This window comes from Oncorhynchus clarkii, chromosome 14 (genome assembly GCF_045791955.1).
Source record: "Oncorhynchus clarkii lewisi isolate Uvic-CL-2024 chromosome 14, UVic_Ocla_1.0, whole genome shotgun sequence".
Lineage (NCBI taxonomy): Eukaryota > Metazoa > Chordata > Actinopteri > Salmoniformes > Salmonidae > Oncorhynchus > Oncorhynchus clarkii.
The window spans coordinates 8,509,351-8,528,675 of NC_092160.1; the positions used below are offsets into that span (position 1 = coordinate 8,509,351).

A 19,325-nucleotide genomic window follows, 5' to 3' on the forward strand; every position below is an offset into this window, starting at 1 on the left:
CAAGGCTTGTCAGTTTTCTGTGGAGGAAGCAGAATCTGAAAAGGTATTAAGTGCTGATATATTCTACAGCATCTGTCATGTTCAGATTCTTGTAAAAAAATATTTCCCCTCAATTTCTTGATATCCATTTGGTTATAGTCTTGTCCCATCGCTGCAACTCCCCTACGGACTCAGGAGAGGTGAAGTCAAAAGCCATGCATCCTCCGAAACATGACCCTGCCAAGTCGCACCGCTTCTTGACACGCTGCTCGCTTAACCCGGAAGTCAGCCGCACCAATGTGTAGGAGGAAACACTGTCCAGCTGGCGACCGAAGTCAGCTTGCAGGCGCCTGGCCCACCACAAGGAGTCGCTAGAGCGCGATGGAACAAGGAAATCCCGGCCGGAAGTACCGCTGCACCACTCAAGAAGCTCCCAGATGAATAGTTTTAAAAACAACTATTTGCAAACATTTTGGAAGACCAAAGAGCCAGCTTTGGTCGGGGGCAGATTAGACATTGTTTTGCTCAGAAGTTCTCCTTGTTGAAGTAGAATTTGGTCTTTCGGGGATCGACGTCCGTGTATTTGACACATTTCTTTGACAAGACGGTAGCTAAGACCACAGGGCCACACAAGAACGTGCCCACCACTGACCTGTAGACATTGATAAGAGAGACATATATAGTAGTTTAGTCAATGAAGGGTACAGTCCAAGCTATATGTAATACCCCTGTTTTTAAAGATGCAGAAATCGCTCTGCCATTTCTTGGTCGCTAAAATTCTAAAAAGTTTATTTCTCTCATTTTGTGCACATAAGAATGGGAAGCATAGAAATAGCGCCCATAGAACAGATGTACAGCTTCTTAGACTTGTGAATTTGGTAGAGTCGCCCAAAAAAGTTACACATTGCAGCTTTTACTACTGTCCAGAACTGATTTATAAAGGAATATTGTCATGTCAAGACGTGTTGTAAACAAACGTACGTCGGATTCTCTTGGCACACTTGTTCAAACTCCTTATCCCAGTTCGGCCTGCCGTAGTTGGTTTTCTGCTTCAGACCAGTGACCACATCCGTGTCCGCATCCGCATGAACCATCACATGAGTTGCCTTTGGGGAAGGAAGATAGTGAACAGACGCTACCACAACTATTGCATGTCTCACAGTGGAATATGGTAATACAGATTGCTGGTGGGTGTATGTATGCTGCCTCACATACATGGCTCTGATCCCATCCAGTGAGGTAGAGTTTGTAGGTGAGGAAGTCTCCCATGCCTCTCTCCTCCATCTCCCTCTCCAGCACCTGCAACAGATCTGCAAACCACTCGAATGCATGTGTCTCCCTGCACAGCCAATAGAAGTAGATCTGCAACCAGGAAGTAAATATGAGGATGTGATTTCAAACAATTCAATACCGAAGCTATAACATGCTATGCTGGCAAAAGTCCATGAAAAATACTAATGTTCAGAGACATTCAGGTGCATCATGGAATTAGACTGGTATGCAGGACTAAAGGTGTCTGGTTAGTAGCTTCAATGGAAAGCCAGAGAGTATCAATATGTTCCCTACCTTTCTGGTGCGTAGCTTGGGGTTGGAGTCCTTGAATTTGTACCAGATGGACTTGAGGATGGAGGCGAAGGGGGTGACTCCGATTCCAGCGCCAACCAGCATGGCGACTTCGTAGTCAAACACATCCTCACTGGCCGTACCAAACGGTCCATCCACACCCATTCTGAGGGACAGGTCAAAGGTCAAGCCATCACAAACAGGATAGGAGGGCAGAAATATTTGACCAGCTAAACCTAATTCCTATGCATTCAGGAATGGTTTCCAACTTAATCTGTGCATGTAACTTGGACCTTTCACAGAAATCATGCATTGATGCCCCTTATCCTCCCCATCAACAAAGATGAGGAGCTTGCTGCTACATTATAAGCCATTGTCTGCTTTTCTATAAAGAAAACCTACTTCGGTCCCTGAGCCCCCTCAGGGAGCTGCTCCACGATGCTGATGAGTTTCTGGGTCCAGTCACCTACAGAGCGAATGTGCACGCTGAAGAAGTCCTCCTCGGGGGCAGAGGTCATGGTGAAGGGGTGCCACTCCAGCTGGGAGATGGCTGGGCAGTTGAGGAAGACGTACTGGCCCACGTCCATTTTGAAACCATTCTTCACCAGCTGCAGTTCCAGTACTTTGGACGGCCGAATCACTATCTAAGAGGGGAGCGTTAGAGAAACGGATATTGATTATCTGGTCATGGAAAGGAAAATACAATTATTGTCAATTACACAGAATAGTTAGTAGTTACTGCAGTGCACACTTACCTTTCTGTATTTGACAGCCTGAATGTAGCGGATGAAGCGCAGCAAGCGCTCACACACATAGAGGACCATGGGACCGATCACCCACATCCAGGTCTATAAGGACATGGGAACACAGGACATACTGTATCTAAGACGATTCTCTTTAAGTTATTTTTGATTGTAGGTGATATTATTACGTGTCATTGAGGAACCTCTTACCTGTGGGAACCCCCCTGCAAACTGAGGGACGGGACACATATTTTTCTTCCCCCATTCTTCTATATGATCTTTACAGAAGGTGATATTATATGGTGGATTGGCGTTTGTTTGACTTCGAACTATGCGTCTGTAGGGACAATGGACATAACCATTGACTTCTAATCCAAAACAAACCTTTACTCTTAAAGGTGCACTATGCAGAAATCACTCCACCATTTCCTGGTTGCAAAAATTCTAATACAGTAGTTCGCATAATTTCTGTTTATGTGACAAAACTAGCAAGTATAGAGTAGAGAATCATTGCACCATCTAAACCTCTGTGAAATACCTTTTCCATAACAAAAAAACATTGTATTGTCAGCTGTTTGAAGCTGGTGTACTAAACCACTAAACTTAAAAACAGGAAACATAGAAATAGTGCATATAGAACAGATCTACTGCTTCTTAGCTTTGCTTTCAATTAGAATGAGATTTCTAACTGCTATTTCTATGTGAATTTGGTCAGATATTGTAGCTTTAAAAGAGAGTGCCTTACCCGGCTCCATGGATGACCAGCCCAGCAAAGAAGACAATGAAGAGGTGGTGTGTGAACCAGAAGACCTCGAAGTAGCTGCGCCTGATGACCTCCATGGACGAGGTGATCATAAGGATGAGTGCCAGCGTGATGATTACGCCCGTGATCCCAGCGATGGTGGTGAACACCAGGAGGTTCGGAGTCTGAGGCAGAAGGAGCCAATCAGAATGCACCCAAGTCATTCACATGACCTCTAGGCCTATATAAAACTTCTACAAGGACTTGTGCCAGGAGTTTGTTTGGTATACCAGACCTGACTAAGAAAAACTTGGTGCCCTAATTACAATAACATACAAAGAATTATAATACAGTACTAAACAAGTGATTAAAATTCCAATGGCTTGCAAGCCGTACAGTGGTTGTAGAGCGGATTGGGTTCAAGTAGGTGGTGTCGCCCGAGTCGTTAAGTCTGGACAGGGCCATGCTGAGGGCATCATACTCTCCATGCCAGCTGTTGTAGTACCGCTCCACGTTCAGCAAATGGGCAATGATGTGAACCGCTGCCACAAAACAAGAGGAAATACAGTTTAACGTTTAATTTAGCATTAGGAATAGACTCGAGATTCCTATGTGTTCAACAGGATCATTCCACCCCAGGAAGAATAGCTGCTGCTTTGGCAAAATCGAATGGGGATCTGAATAAACCACCCCCAAATTTGATATCCAGTCAGGGCAGCGCAGGTAAATTAGTTGAACTTTGGATCGGAGTCACTGCCTTGATTGGATACCACTACTCCATTCTATCGAAACCCTATTATTTAAGAATAGAAAAGTGTAGAAATTGGCACAAAGATAATGGTACGATCTATGTTGAAATGGTTTAATCTACTTTGAACCATGTACTGGTATGGCACAGGGATAATGGCACAGGGATAACGGCACAGGCATAACGGCACAGGGATAACGGCACAGGGATAATAACATGAAAGAAGCCGTGTCTGAATGTCGTTCTCCATTCCTCGATCATTTCAAGCTATGTTGAACCATGTACTGGTATTTAAACCGAAGCTGAGGTTTTCAATGACATCTTCAACATAGCCTGAATACTCCATCTGGCCATATCAAAAGATACTGGATGAATGTTCAAATGTTCTATCGAATGTGACAGATCTGTTTACTCGGTTCTTCTTGAGAAATACTTTGTCAGGCCTTTAGTCTCTCCGAGGTCAAGATCTCCACATCCAACAACCCTAGTAGGTCCATTTCCAGCTTCAGTCTCCTGGTCTTTTTCACCCCTTGACCTTAATTGTGCCGTTGCCACAATAAGAAAGTGTCATATTTTGTGTTGACCAAATAACACTGGTAACAATTTCAAATAAATCTTAAACGTTTCATCACCATTGTCACCTAAAATCGAACTTTGTTTACGAGTAGATTACTTATCAGTGCATGAGAAAGTAAAGGCTTCAGGTTAGGGTTTTCCGCTGGTTATCTGACCAGGAAGCAAGCGTCGCATACCTGTCATCAGGCCAATCATGTAGGCCACCAGCTTGTGGAAACTGATATTTTTGTCCAGCTGTTTCCTCATAGTTCGCCCACAGCACTGAAACAGCAACACAAGGAAGTTCAAGACAAATTAGGAAGATGACAATGAAAGTCCATTAAAAGCCATGAACCTTTAATATATTGGCAAAGCACTTCAACCATACAAGTCCGTTCCGTTATAATTATCATCAGACAATATAAGTATACAGTAATGTACAGAGGAATGTTTGCTACAAGATGCTGTGATGACAAATTAGACAATAATTGCAAGACCCCTTGGCTAAACCCTGAGGATTAGTTTTACCACGAAGGAGCCGCGGACAAGAGACAGCACGTTCCGACACACAGGCAGCAGAATCAGCAGGCAGTTGAAGTTGAGGACGGCTGCAGGGGCTCTGGCCCAGGCCAATGCAGACTGAAAGCCCAAGGACACCCATGTCAACCTCTGCTGTGTGTTATCCTATACATACCCTCTGTGACATCTGTCCTATCATAAGGAATGGTGTAAAATACTAAATAGAAACAAATTCAACAGACAAAGTCGGATACTTCATATTTGTCCTATTTAAATCATAGGAATGCATTATTAATTGAGCATTTACACTATACTATGTTTATACTACCCAAGGCCTAAATATTATGGTAAGACTCACCCCTAAAAGGTGTCGCGTGTAGAAAAACCGATCCCCCAAGTCGTACAAGAAGTAGAACCAGACGAAAATGAATATGTTGATGGCCATCCAGACCACCTGTAAATCCAGCCAGGAAAAGATGACCAAAACAGCAGGATTGGGAATATTGTAGTCTTCTATTTATTACTCTTAAAAAGAACATGCATTCCTCTCAAAATAACATATCTTGCCGTTGTCTAGACTTGACAGTTCATGCAGCTTTAGTATTCGGATCATAGTTCTGCCTTTACAAAAAAAGATTGCAGTCAGAGTGCAGTATGACTGCAGTACAACTGGAGAAAAAGTGCAGTCTAACTGCAGTATGTTCCAAATACTGCGTCCAAAATAACACTTTTTTTGACTACAGTAATTTTGCAGAGTAACTGCAGTTACATTTAGTTATTCTGCAATGTATTTATTTTACCTTTATTTAACTAGGGAAGTCAAATTCTTATTTACAATGACGGCCTACCCCGGATGACTCTGGGCTAATTGTGCGCCGCACTATGGGACTCCCAATCACGGCCGGGTGTGATGCAGCCTGGATTCGAACCAGGGACTACAGTGACGCCTCTTGCACTGAGATGCAGTGCCTTTAGATCGCTGCAATTACTGCGTCCGAAATACCACAGTCGACTACAGTTTAAAAACGGTAATCTTTTTTTGTAAGGGTGATCATGGAATTCCCGAACGAGTCATGCACGGACACTACATTTTAAATTATGTCTACCCTGTCCACAGTGTGTCCGGATTCCCGCGCTATTTTCAAATGACAGCATGCGTTCTACGAACAGTGGAATAGGCTAAATACGACAACACAACAACAACTGGTGGCAGTAACTACCTCTGTAGGTAGCCAGCAAGCAACGCTAAAGCGATTTCAAACGGGTTAGCGTAACTCTAGCCAAACCAAACATATTAGCTAGCGTGTATGAGGCCAATAGACACGTGCCTTCACACGCTAAGAACGTTTTTCCTCCAACTTAATAATAAAAAGCTGCCTCTCGGTCCAAAACGCAAGTTTTCTGGAGCCTTGCGGGAGGATAGGTGATGAGCTCGCCCAATGTATGCCCTTTCGGTAGCTTGATTGCGTTCAGACTAAGGAGAAATCCGCACACATCCCTGACCACCTCTTCATATTCTGGTAGCAGAAGTCGCATGCAAGTGTCAAGTATAGACACAACCTTTTGGGGTTTCAGTAAAGCTAACCAAGTTATCCTATTTTGCGCATTTGGAGAGATATTACGCATCTGGGGCATCACTCATATGCGCTTTGTCTGGCTGTCCTTAAAAGCCCAAATACATGTATCGCATTCACTCAAATGATACATTGACTATAGCCTACATTATCCAATATGATTAAGGTAATATATCATATTCTTACCAGTATGAAGTATGTCAGTCCATGGTTAATGATCCAGTTGCCCATTTTGAATGACTTTTGCCATCCACCACTACTGGTCTTTAAGCCGTTACCAGTCGTTTTTATACAGTGCACCTGTTCGAACCCCACCCATTTCAGGTCAGTAGTCAAAGTTATGCCAAGGAAATACAGTCCATCAAATTGCATTTCCCCAGGGAGGATGTAATCATTTATTTTTGTTGAGAGCTTGTCAGAATCCCCTTTCCCCACGCCTTTGGAATGAGGAAGATTTTTTTGGACCGACTATGGTTGGCTCTTGGGCTCCAAGCAGAGGAATTGAGGAGAGGCCTTTTTCTTTAGACAATTTTGAACCATATTCAGGTAAACCACCACCCGATCATGTCTATCCATGCCTGCACCTATAGAACATCTCAAGTTACTTTCCTATGGATCTAAAGTGCATTCGGAAAGTATTCAGACGCCTTGATTTTTTCCACATTGTTACTTTACAGCGTTATTCGAAAATTTTATTTTATTCCCCCTCATCAATTTACACACAATACCCCAAAATGACAAAGTGAAAACAGGTTTTTATATATTTTTTGCAAATGTATTAAAAAAACATCAGAAATACCTTATTTACATAAGTATTCATACCCTTTGCTATGATATTCGAAATTGAGCTTCAGTGCATCCTGTTTCCATTGATCGTCCTTGAGATGTTTTTACAATTTGATTGGATTCTACCTGTGGTAAATTCAATTGATTGGACATGATTTGGAAAGGTACACACCCTGTCTATATGAGGTCTCACAGTTGACAGTGCAAGTCAGAGCAAAAACCAAAACATGAGGTCGAAGGAATTGTCCATAGAGCACCCGAGACAGGATTGTGTCGAGGCACAGATCTGGGGAAGGGTACCAAAACATTTATGCAGCGTCGAAGGTCCCCAAGAACACAGTGGCCTCCATCATTCTTAAATGGAAGATGTTTGGAACCACCAAGACTCTTCCTAGAGCTGGCCACCCAGCCAAACTGAGCAATCAGGGGAGAAGGGTCTTGGTCAGGGAGGTGACAAAGAACCCGATGATCACACTGACAGAGCTCCATAGTTCCTCTCTGGAGATGGGAGAACCTAACAGAAGGACAACTGTCTTTGCAGCAATCTACCAATCAGGCCTTTATGATATAGTGGCCAGACGGAAGCCACTCCTCAATAAAATGCACGATAGCCCGCTTGGAGTTCGCCAAAAGGCCCCTAAAGGACTCTCATGAGAAACAAGATTCTCTGGTCTAATGAAACCAAGATTGAACTCTTTGGCCTGAATGCCAAGTGTCACATCTGGAGGAAACCTGGCACCAACCCTATGGTGAAACATGGTGGTGGAAGCATCATGTTGTGGGTATGTTTTTCCGTAGCAGGGACTGGGAGACTAGTCAGGATCGAGGCAAAGATGAACGGAGCAAAGTACAGAGAGATCCTTGATGAAAACCTGCTACAGAGCGCTCAGGACCTCATACTGGGGTCAATATTAACCTTTCAACAGGACAATGACCCCAAGTACACAGCCAAGACGACGCAGGAGTGGCTTTGGGACAAGTCTCCGAGTGGCCCAGCCAAAGCCCAGACTTGAACCCGATCGAACATCTCTGGAGAGACCTGAAAATTGCTGTGCAGCAACACTCCCAATGCAACCTGACAGAGCTTGAGAGGATCTGCAGAGAAGAATGGGAGAAACTCCCCAAATACAGGTGTGCCAAGCTTGTAGCATCATACCCAAGGAGACTCAAGGCTGTAATCGCTGCCAAAGGTGCTTCAACAAAAGGGTCTGAATACTAACGGAAATGTTATTTCAGGGATTTCTTTAATGGATTTGCTAACATTTCTAAAAACCTGTTTTTGCTTTGTCATTGTGGGGTATTGTGTGCAGATGGAGGGGGGGGGGGACAATTGAATCAATTATAGATTAAGGCACGTAACAATGTGGAAAAAGTCAAGTTGTCTGAATATTTTCAGAATGAACTGTATATGGTTTTTGGAAAGTCCATACAGGCTACTACTGCTAAAATAAAAATGTGTTTTCTTTATATTACAGAATTTAGTATTCAATAACTTTTTTATTCAAGTAATAATGTAGTAGTTAAGGCACTTAACATGCCATTGAACAGACCATACACTGCAGACTAATAATGGACTTTAATATTTCAGACATAAGGGACCATGAAGGTAGTCTGGGTACCAGTCTCTTTAGCTAATCCCAATTGGCAATGAAAAGGAGTGGACCGTTAGGTAAAGAGACTGGTACTCAGACTACCGGTAAAGGCATCATTGAACGTAAACAGTTGTGAATTGCATCTCAATGACAATGTGTGTGATTACATAAAATCTCCATTGTCTCTTTAACCCATTTGTTCTTTAAAATGATCCATGTCTATTGCCACGTTCACGTGCTAGTTGGAACTACAAAACTCTGAAATGTCCAACTTGTAAGTCGTGCCGCCTTCAACCGGTTAGCAGGTTGGACATTTGAGTTTCCTAGTTCCCGACTAGCAAGTGAACACGGCATGACTCACTGAGCTTGACTTTTAAACACTGTGCGCAAAAGGCAAAAATAAAAAAGGCCAGGTACTAATAAAACAAACCATTCATTAAATACACAGTGGGTGGAGTGGGGTTTGAGGAAGGTAGCTCGGATTTCATCTGACCTTTCATTTCCTTCATGTTACATATGGGCTTTGACGTGTGGATGAAAGAGACCTAATGCAACATGTTGGGTTTATTCATTAAGTAAACCGCCGGTAATCAGGGGAAGTCCCAGTTTACAGGGCAAGTCGGCCCGAGGCCACATGTTTCCACACACCTGGCCCCCCTGTATCTGACCCCCGTGCTGCTATTCTCAAGTCTGCCTTTGTGCATCACGGCGGCATATCTTATCAGAGTATATTCTTTGGTCTCCCGCGGCCCACTGCCTCTCTACCTGTACAGTATGCCCATTCAACAACAGTGATGCAACATTGTCTATATCACAGCTGATCTTTTTGAGCCAAAAGCTCTGCATGCACGTGTTATTCTAAAATGAGGAAAATCGATAAAATCATAGTACCAATTTCAAATGCGCTTAGCTAACCACTTGGGACCAACTTGTCCACTGTGCACCGCAGTGCAGAACTAGCAGCTCTGTCCGTCTCATCTGCACCACTCACAGTATAACAGTCCTGAGTGTACATAGCCATTAGTTCAGTAGCTGCACCACGCAATGACCCCATATCATCAAATCATCACATGGGGCCTTCTCAAGCCGCCTCCATTATGTCTTCAATGATGGCTGTCTCCCGCTCCACCAGCTGGCTGGTTAGGTCGGGGGGCTGCAGTTCTGGCGGCTCCAATGGCACCAGCACCATGGTGGCAGTGGTGGAATAGGAATTGGATTGCCCCTGCCCCTCTCTCCCCCCACCCCTGCGGCAGCAGATACAGCAACAGACGCAGGCTAGGCAGTCGTGCACGTTGTGCCTGAAGAGGCGTCGACACGGGTGGCAGAACTGGTAGAAGAGTAGCATGAAGAGCACGGCCAGGCTGTAGCAGATGAGCAGCTGAGCCACCAACAACGGGGCGCACACGTACTCGTAGAAGTCCGACTTGTGGAAGTACCAGAGGGTGATGAGCGCGCCGTTCTCCAGGAAGCGTCCGCCGTAGTAGGCGGCCAGGCGGCCCCAGCGCTGCTTCTTCTCGATGAGGTCGCGGTGGCCCAGGTCCAGCTGCACGGCCGACCAGCAGAAGATGTTGATGCAGGCGTACAGGAAGGTAACCAGCGACAGTACCACTGTGGTGCCCAGCTTGCTGAAGTTCTTCTCTACGTTGTCGGGCAGCGAGGCGCGTCGTGCCCAGAATTCGACCCAGGGCAGCAGGAAGAAGAAAAGAAGGTTGCCTAGGCCAACGGGGATCACCCAGTAGGTGAGCGCCGTGCTGAACAGTACCAGGGAGGTGACGCGCGTGGCGATCTCCAGGACCCGCCACAGGATCATGCAGAGGTAGGCGGCCGGGCGCAGCCGCACCTTGTAGTCGTCGTAGCGGATGTTGATAGCCAGCACGCTGCACACCAGGGCCCCGTAGGTGACGGAGATCAGGCAGATAATCATCAGAGTCACTGGGATGAACACAGAGACAAAGCACTCGTTAGACCCTCCAAAACAAGACATACAGCATTCACCATTAATGCCATCAAGAGAACTCTTACTTCTGACGGGGAGTAAGTACTTCTCCTGGATGGTGGCGTACAGCTGCAGGGTGAGCTGGGGGGTGGAGCCAAGGAAGGCCTGGATGACGGCGGTGCGTTTGAAGGCGTTCCGGTGGGTGGCCAGCTTGCGCTCTGAGTGGCCAATCTCCCACTCCATGGGCGTGCCCTGGTCTTTCTTCAGCTTGATCTTCCTGGAGATGGTCACGTACGGCTCCTCCTTTTTGCCTGCCTTAAAATAAACCATCAGAGCCTCGAAACACCTGAGGACAGAAGAGGGCCATTGAAAATTGAGCAATTTCACATAACCACCAAAGGGCAACACGGGCTAACAAAAAAACATTGTCTTGTTTATTTTCAGTCAAGGGTTTGTATTATCATTCAATAAATATCATATTTTGCTTCACATTTAAATTTGAGACTGAAATGTGACATTTATATGACTCCACCAGAGGGCAGTCTATGTGACAGCATGACTGAAACCTAAGCCTATAGCACTGAAACCTAAGAAGGGTGTGTTCCCTTCCCAGAGGTAAATGCTTTCACTGTTCACTGATAAACATGTGGTGTAGCTCTCCTTTACGTCTGTTTATGTTGAATAGTACTAGTGCAGGGGTTAGCTGTAGACAAGACACTTAATAACATCCAATGTATCTACACTCAACTACTAAATCACACAGCACGTTGCTGGAATGTTGTCTTTCAGACCAAAACAGCTCCTACTTTGGACATGGGCTTTAGGGGAGAGAACACACAGACAGGCTGGCTACTACTAGGATTCACTTCCTGGCAGCTCAGCTTTGTGCTGCTACAAGAGCCCTCTGGCATACAGTCCGTCAGCCATTTTCAGCCACTGTGTTTTTTCAGCTGTTGTGGTGCTGGTGGAATCACGTTGGCTGTGACCTTGCGGTGCATAACCAAAACATGCCGCCTCTCGTCTTTGACTTCAACTCTCGCTGAACTGAGAGACATTTAAAGAAGGGGTAGGGAAGGCACTCTGTGCCATCCACAAGCTGCCTCATCGCTCGAGTGGTACTACAATACTGGTAGCCCATGCATAAGAATCGAGGCCATCTTGTCTGATTGCACAATCGTGAAACTAAGGTCTACAGATGGAGAGAAGTAGCAGGCACAAGACTGATGTACTTCCAGGGAAATTTGGCATCATAATGCAGCTGAGAATGAGTGCTGAGTCAGTCTAGCCAGCCAGCACTGAAAAAAAATGACTAAGAGACTAAATACATTACACTTACAGGAAAAAGCACAGCTGAGAAAAAGGTTGGCTGGCAGAATCAATATGCCCGATGGCCACAGCAGCATCTAATGGTACCATTGGCTGAAGCAAAGTGCCTACTGCCAGGTAATCACTCCCAGGCCATAAAAATCACTTTGCTCTCAGCTTACAGTACAAGTTCTTGTAAAAAGAGCAAAGTAAAACACACATGCAATAAGGAACTTAAAAAGGGGGGGCTGAACTTCCTGGTTTGGTCTTGTTTTTCAGCTTGGTTAATAAGAAATGCAGTGGCCATGACTGAAGCCAAATTAGTTGTCTTGGGGGGGGTAATGTGGGTGTCTCGTGTGTGTGTGTGTTCGCAAGTGGCAAGTGTTTGTACATTCACACTGTCAAAACAGTTCACAGCTAGTCACTCACCCTTCTAGATGACCCGGTTACACTGTTTTCAAGTTGTGTGTCTTGAAGTCGCCTAGGCTAGATAGTGCTAGCCAACTAGCTTCAGCTGGCTGGTGTGGTTTGACATTGGATAGCCCATTTCAATGTGTTACACAATGTAAATGGGACAATGTTTTCATGAAGCACATACAGTACACGTCCAAAAGTATGTGGACATGTGCTCAAACATCTCATGCCAAAATCATGGCCATCAATATGGAGTTGGTCCCCCCTTTGCTGCTATAACAGCCTCCACTCTTCTGAGAAGGCTTTCCACTAGAGGTTGGAACATTGCTGCGGGGACTTGCTTCCATTCAGCCACAAGAGCATTAGTGAGGTCGGGCACTGATGTTGGGCGATTATTTCTGTATGGACCTCATTTTGTGGACGGGGGCATTGTCATGCTGAAACAGGAAAGGGCCTTCCCCAAACTGTTGCCACAAAGTTGGAAGCACAGAATCGTCTAGAATGTAATTGTATGCTGTAACGTTAAGATTTCCATTCACTGGAACTAAGGGGTCCAGCCCAAACCATGAAAAACAGCCCCAGACCATTATTTATCCTCCACCAAACTTTACAGTTGGCACTATGCATTCAGGCAGGTAGCGTTCTCCTGGCATCCTCCAAACCCAGATTCGTCCATCGGACAGCTAGATGGTGAAGTGTGATTCATCACTCCAACGCGTTTCCACTGCTCCAGAGTACAATGGTGGCGAGCAACAATTTATAGTTGGTTTGAGGTTTGTCACTCAAATTTGGAGCTATTGCCATTTTCATATATTGTCCCATGTTATTTAATGATGGTCCCCAACTAGCCCCATAGGGATATCAAATGTCAAACCAAATTGACCACAAGCATTACGAATGGGTCAGCTGCATCTGTGCTCCGAATTTATGATCACTTGGGTGCTGCCAGTTATGGGCAGGATTTGAGAAACCCTGCTTTAAGGCATGGGCTGCAGTTCAAGCAACTGCGGCTTTTGTTTTCATAGAAAATGTCACAAGGGCGGTTTCATCATCAGGAAATACTTTCAACATGCTCCTTAAGGTCCAGTAGAGATTTCTCACCCTGTTATGCTTAACATTGACTTAACACCCACAAGAGACATTGGTGCCAAAAAAAAAAGATCAATTTTGACCTTCGGACAAATTCAATTTCTTTGAGTGTTTGCACTAAGTTAGCATTTCAGAATACAGGACATCAAGACACCAACCTTTCCTCGCTGTGTGTAAACACTTTCAGAGTTGCATGATGGGACAGGGACAGTAATGACTAAGTATGTAGCCTCCTCTGCTTCGGAGGATAATTATATTATCTTAGACAAGCTGTGACAAGGGTCACTCAAGCAGGGAACCAACCTGACACTATACAGAGATTCCCAGTTGGCCATGTGACATCTTGTCAACATACAGTATTATCTTAGAAAGATTCTAAGCTACGTTGCTTGTGAAACTTTACTGTGTGTTCATTCATTGACGTGAGAATGTGAGTTACAAGACGGATACAACCCTGTGAGCTAGAGTCCTTGCCTGTTACTTGGTAAAGCAAGCCGTGCAGTCAACAACATTCAAACCCTTGGGTGGAGTTGCTAGGCAACATGCAATATTGAATTGCGCCGACACAGCAGATGATCTGATGATGATGATGACATCCTCCCATGCTCCACAGGAAGTGCACAGCAGATCAGCCCAGAGCGGAGATGTGGTCTGTGGGAGTAACTGGAACTAACGCACAGCTGTTTATCTAGTGCATCTGTTTTTGACACAGTTAACCGTTCACTTAGAAACAAAATATGGTTTAAGGCAGGAAAATGTCAGGACGGGAATGATATGTAGCTTCCTCTACGGAGGGAACCACATCCCCAAACAAGCCACCCTCCAGAGTATGATTATAGAACTGTGTAGCTGTAGCAGAAAAACCCTGAAACCGAACCTTGATCTAGTTCTTCTGAAAACAAACAAATAAAAAGGTCTGATTCTCACTGATCAGCACTGCTACAGTGAGGGAGTGGGGGGGCATGTCTGTAAACAGTGTGCCAATGTGATGCCTTGTGCAGGCTTGGTAAATGCCTGCAAGTCAGTCACTTGATTTGTCATAAAAGGTGGAGCTAGTACAGTCAGAGATCACGCCAAACCTGCCCTTTGAATTGAACATATACCGTGCATATACAGGAAAGTATTCAGACCCCTTGATGTTTTCCACATTTTCTTACTTTACAGCCTTATTATGATATTGATTGAATAGTTTCCCCCCCCCTCATAAATCAACTCACAATACCCCATAATGACAAAGCAAAAACAAGTAAAACATTTTTTTGCAAATTCATATTTTTTTAATTAAATACAACATTTACATAAATATTCAGACCCTTTACTCAGTACTTTGTTGAAGCACCTTTGGCAGCAATTACATTCTTTAGTCCTTATGGGTATTTTATTGTATTTTTTTATTTAACTGTGCAAGTCAGGTAAGAACAAATTCTTATTTACAATAACCTATTTCGACCAAACCCAGACGAAGCTGGGCCAATTGTGCGCCGCCCTATGGGACTCCCAATCACTGCCGGTTGTGATACAGCGTGGATTCGAACCAGGGTGTCTGTAGTGAAATGGATTAAATAGTCCCCCCCCATTCAATCTACACACAATACCCCATTTTAAAAACCTGTTTTCACTTTGTCATTATGGGTTATTGTGTGTAGATTGCTAAGGAAATGTTTTATTTTTATTTAATCCATTTTAGAATAAGGCTTTAACTACAGCTCAGCATTCAACACCATAGTACCCTCCAAGCTCCTCGTCAAGCTGCAGGCCTTGGGTCTCAAACCCGCCCTGTGCAATTGGGCCATGGACTTTGATTGGCCGCCCCCAGGTGGTGAAGGGAGGAAACAACATATCCACTTCGCTGGCCCTCAACACTGGGGCCCCAAAAGGGTGCGTGCTTAGCCCCCTCCTGTACTCCCTGTTCACCCACGACTGTGTGGCAATGCATGCCTCCAACTCAATCATCAAGTTTGCAGACGACACAACAGTAGTGGCCTTGATTACCAACAACGACGAGACAGCCTATAGGGAGGTGGTGAGGGCACTCGGAGTGTGGTGTCAGGAAAACAACCTCTCACTCAACGTCAACAAAACAAAGGAGATGATTGTGGACTTCAGGAAACAACAGAGGGAGCACCCCCCTATCCACATCGAAGGGACAGCAGTGGAGAAGGTGGAAAGTTAAGTTCCTCGATGTACACATCACAGACAAACTGAAACGGTCCACCCACACAGACAGTGTGGTGAAGAAGGCACAACAGTGCCTCTTCAACCTCAGGAGGCTGAAGAAATTTGGCTTGTCACTCAAAACCCTGACAAACTTTTACAGATGCACAATCGAGAGAATCCTGTAGGGCTGTATCACAGCTTGGTACAGCCACTGCACTTCCCTCAACCGCAAGGCTCTCCAGAGGGTGGTGCGGTCTGCACAACGCATCACCAGGGGTAAACTACCTGCTCTCCATGACACCTACAGCACCCGACGTCACAGGAAGGCCAAAAAGATCATCAAGGACAATAAAGGCGAGGTCAGTACAGGAGAGACTGAAAAACAGCTTCTATCTCAAGGCCATCAGACTGCTAAACAGCAAGAGGCTGCTGCCTACACTGAGACCCAATCACTGGCCACTTTAATAAAATGGATCACTAGTCACTTTATACAATGCCACTCTAAGTAATGTTTACATATCTTACATTACTCAAGTCACATGTATTTTATACCATCTACTGCACCTTGCCTATAGCGCTCAGCCATACATGTACATATTCTCATTCACCCCTTTAGATTTGTGTGTATTAGGAGTTTTTGGGGAATTGTTAGATTACTTGTTAGATATTACTGCACCGTTGGAACTAGAAGCACAAGCATTTCGCTACACTTGCGATTTATTTTTTTTTATCTTTATTTAACTAGGCAAGTCAGTTAAGAACAAATTCTTATTTTCAATGATGGCCTAGGAACAGTGGGTTAACTGCCTGTTCAGGGGCAGAACGACAGATTTGTACCTTGTCAGCTCGGGGGTTTGAACTTGCAACCTTCCAACGCTCTAACCACTAGGCCACCCTGCCGCCCCATTAACATCTGCTACCCATGTGTATGTGACAAATAAAATTAGATAAAATGTGGAAAGAATAATGGGGTCTGAATTATTTCCAAAAGGCACTGTATGTAGATATAAGGTGTTTATTAGAATAGAACCATCTATTGTCTTACAATATATAACATTTAGAGAAATCTCAAGTGATATGACACGGGGCACTGCTTCCACATTCCAGTCCTAGGCTTTTCTAGATATTTGAATACTTGACACACATAGCTGATAATCACGCTTCACTTCTAATTGAGCACATTCACCTCGCAGATTCAAGGCAGTCATTGTTGCGGAATTGAAAAGATTGAATGCAGAACACCTCAAATGAAATATGAAACACCGTTATTCTGCTTTTCTGGGTATTTTTCAAATCTGTACTATGGAATGGTAAGCAATGCAGAGGTAAAGTCAACATGCTGAAGGCCTACTTTGTACAGTGTTATGGGCCACACCCGCAGCTATCTACTAGGCCGACAGTGATCAAATTGTAAAATCCAAGGTTCTGTTGACACACCAAAGTTAACCAACAGTATCCCTCAGATATGCTCAGTTTTGAAACAGCAACCAGACTCCACCTTAACCTTAATTCACCAGTGACAAATGACGGTTTGTTCAAACAGGTCTAGACACAAAGAGAAACCTTAACTGTCATGGGGTAGAGTGCTTTACAGAAATGTCAGTATTAGAGCCTTCAAAGTGTGTGCATTCCACAATAAAACAAAATGAGAGCTATGATTGGTGTCATTTCAGCCAATTAGATACAGTTGAAGTCTGAAGTTTACATACACTTAGGTTGGAGTCATTAAAACTAGTTTTCAACCACTCCACAAATGTCTTGTTAACACACTATAGTTTTGGCAAGTCGGTTAGGACATCTACTTTGTGCATGACAAGTCATTTTTGTTTACAGAGATTATTATAACAATTATTTACAGAGATTATTTCACTCATAATTCACTGTATAAATTCATGTGGGTCAGAAGATTACATACACTAAGTTGACTGTGCCTTTAAACAGCTTGGAAAATTCCAGAAAATTATGTCATGGCTTTAGAAGCTTCTGATAGGCGAATTGACATAATTTGAGTCAATTGGAGGTGTACCAGTGGATGTATTTCAAGGCCTACCTTCAAACTCAGTGCCTCTTTGCTTGACATCATGGGAAAATCAAAATAAATCAGCCAAGACCTCAGAGAAAAGATTGTAGACCTCCACAAGTCTGGTTCATCCTTGCGAGCAATTTCCAAACGCCTGAAGGTACCACGTTCATCAGTACAAACAATAGTACGCAAGTATAAACACAATGGGACCACGCAACCGTCATATCAGGAAGGAGACGCGTTCTGTCTCCTAGAGTTGAACGTACTTTGGTGCGAAAAGTGCAAATCAATCGCAGAACAACAGCAAAGGACCTTGTAAACATACTCGAGGAAACTGGTACAAAAGTATCTATATCCACAGTAAAACTAGTCCTCTATTGACATAATCTGAAAGGCCGCTCAGCAAGGAAGAAGCCACTGCTCCAAAACCACCATAAAAAAGCCAGACTACGGTTTGCAACTGCACATGGGGACAAAGATCGTACTTTTTGGAGAAATGTCCTCTGGTCTGATGAAACAAAAATAGAACTGTTTGGCCATAATGACCATTGTTATGTTTGGAGGAAAAAGGGGGAGGCTTGCAAGCCGAAGAACACCAACCCACCCGTGAAGCACGGGGTGCCAGCATCATGTTGTGGGGGTGCTTTGCTGCAGGAGGGACTGGTGCACTTCACAAAATAGATGGCACCATGAGGAAAGAAAATTATGTGGACATATTGAAGCAACATCTCAAGACATCAGTCTTAAAGCTGTTAAAGTTAAAGCTCGGTAGGAAATGGGTCTTCCAAATCGACAATGACCCAAAGCATACTTACAAAGTTGTGGCAAAATGGCTTAAGGAAAACAAAGTCAAGGTATTGGAGTAGCCATCACAAAGCCCTGACGTCAATCCTATAGAAAATTTGTGGGCAGAACTGAAAAAGCGTGTGAGCAAGGAGGCCTACAAACCTGACTCAGTTACACCAGCTCTGTCAGGAGGAATGGGCCAAAATTCAGGCAACTTATTGTGGGAAGCTTGTGGAAGGCTACCAGAAACATTTGACCAAAGTTAAACAATTTAAAGGCAATGCTACCAAATACTGATTGAGTGTATGTAAACTTCTGACCCACTGGGAATGTGAGGAAAGTAATAAAAGCTGAAATAAATCACTCACTCTACTATTATTCTGACATTTCACATTCTTAAAATAAAGTGGTGATCCTAACTGACCTAAGACAGGGAATCTTTACTAGGATTAAATGTCAGGAATTGTGAAAAACTGAGTTTAAGAGTTTAAATGTATTTGGCTACGGTGTATGTAAACTTCCGACTACAGCTGTATGTGAAACAAATGAAAAAATGTGTCTGATCTAAACTAAGATTAATTTCGGAATACCAATAACCTCAAAAATGAGGTTGATCTCATTGTGAATTGTCACATGTGCCTGGGGTATACTCATTACGGAAACCGTTTAGGGACCAAACAGAGCAAAATTTGAGTTTCTATTGGACAAATTCAGGTAGGGCCTTTCCCGCTTTGTGCCGTTTGGCAACAGAATCTGCCTAATAAATACACCTCTGGCAGCTGCGTGAGTCACATGTCTGACAGAGGTGTAAATG

The 19,325-nt window shown here is 44.1% G+C and overlaps 2 protein-coding genes and 1 pseudogene across 2 annotated transcripts in view; 1 reads left to right on the forward strand and 2 right to left on the reverse strand.

Annotated features, from left to right (window-relative positions):
• LOC139366219 (cytochrome b-245 heavy chain-like) lies at positions 1 to 6,999 on the reverse strand (annotated as a pseudogene).
• The window catches only part of LOC139366221 (endoplasmic reticulum membrane adapter protein XK-like), a 16,152-nt gene continuing 1,541 nt past the window's right edge, over positions 4,715 to 19,325 (reverse strand). Inside the window, exons 2-3 of the mRNA XM_071103453.1 lie at positions 10,824 to 11,083; positions 4,715 to 10,733 (exon numbers count right to left, since the gene is read on the reverse strand). Coding sequence (XP_070959554.1) covers positions 9,883 to 10,733; positions 10,824 to 11,083 — 1,111 coding nt within the window. The 3' untranslated portion in view covers positions 4,715 to 9,882. The remainder of the gene's footprint in view (positions 10,734 to 10,823; positions 11,084 to 19,325) is intronic.
• The window catches only part of LOC139366223 (ADP-ribosylation factor-like 13A), an 18,935-nt gene continuing 14,748 nt past the window's right edge, over positions 15,139 to 19,325 (forward strand). The window contains exon 1 of the mRNA XM_071103454.1: positions 15,139 to 16,061. Coding sequence (XP_070959555.1) covers positions 15,997 to 16,061 — 65 coding nt within the window. The 5' untranslated portion in view covers positions 15,139 to 15,996. The remainder of the gene's footprint in view (positions 16,062 to 19,325) is intronic.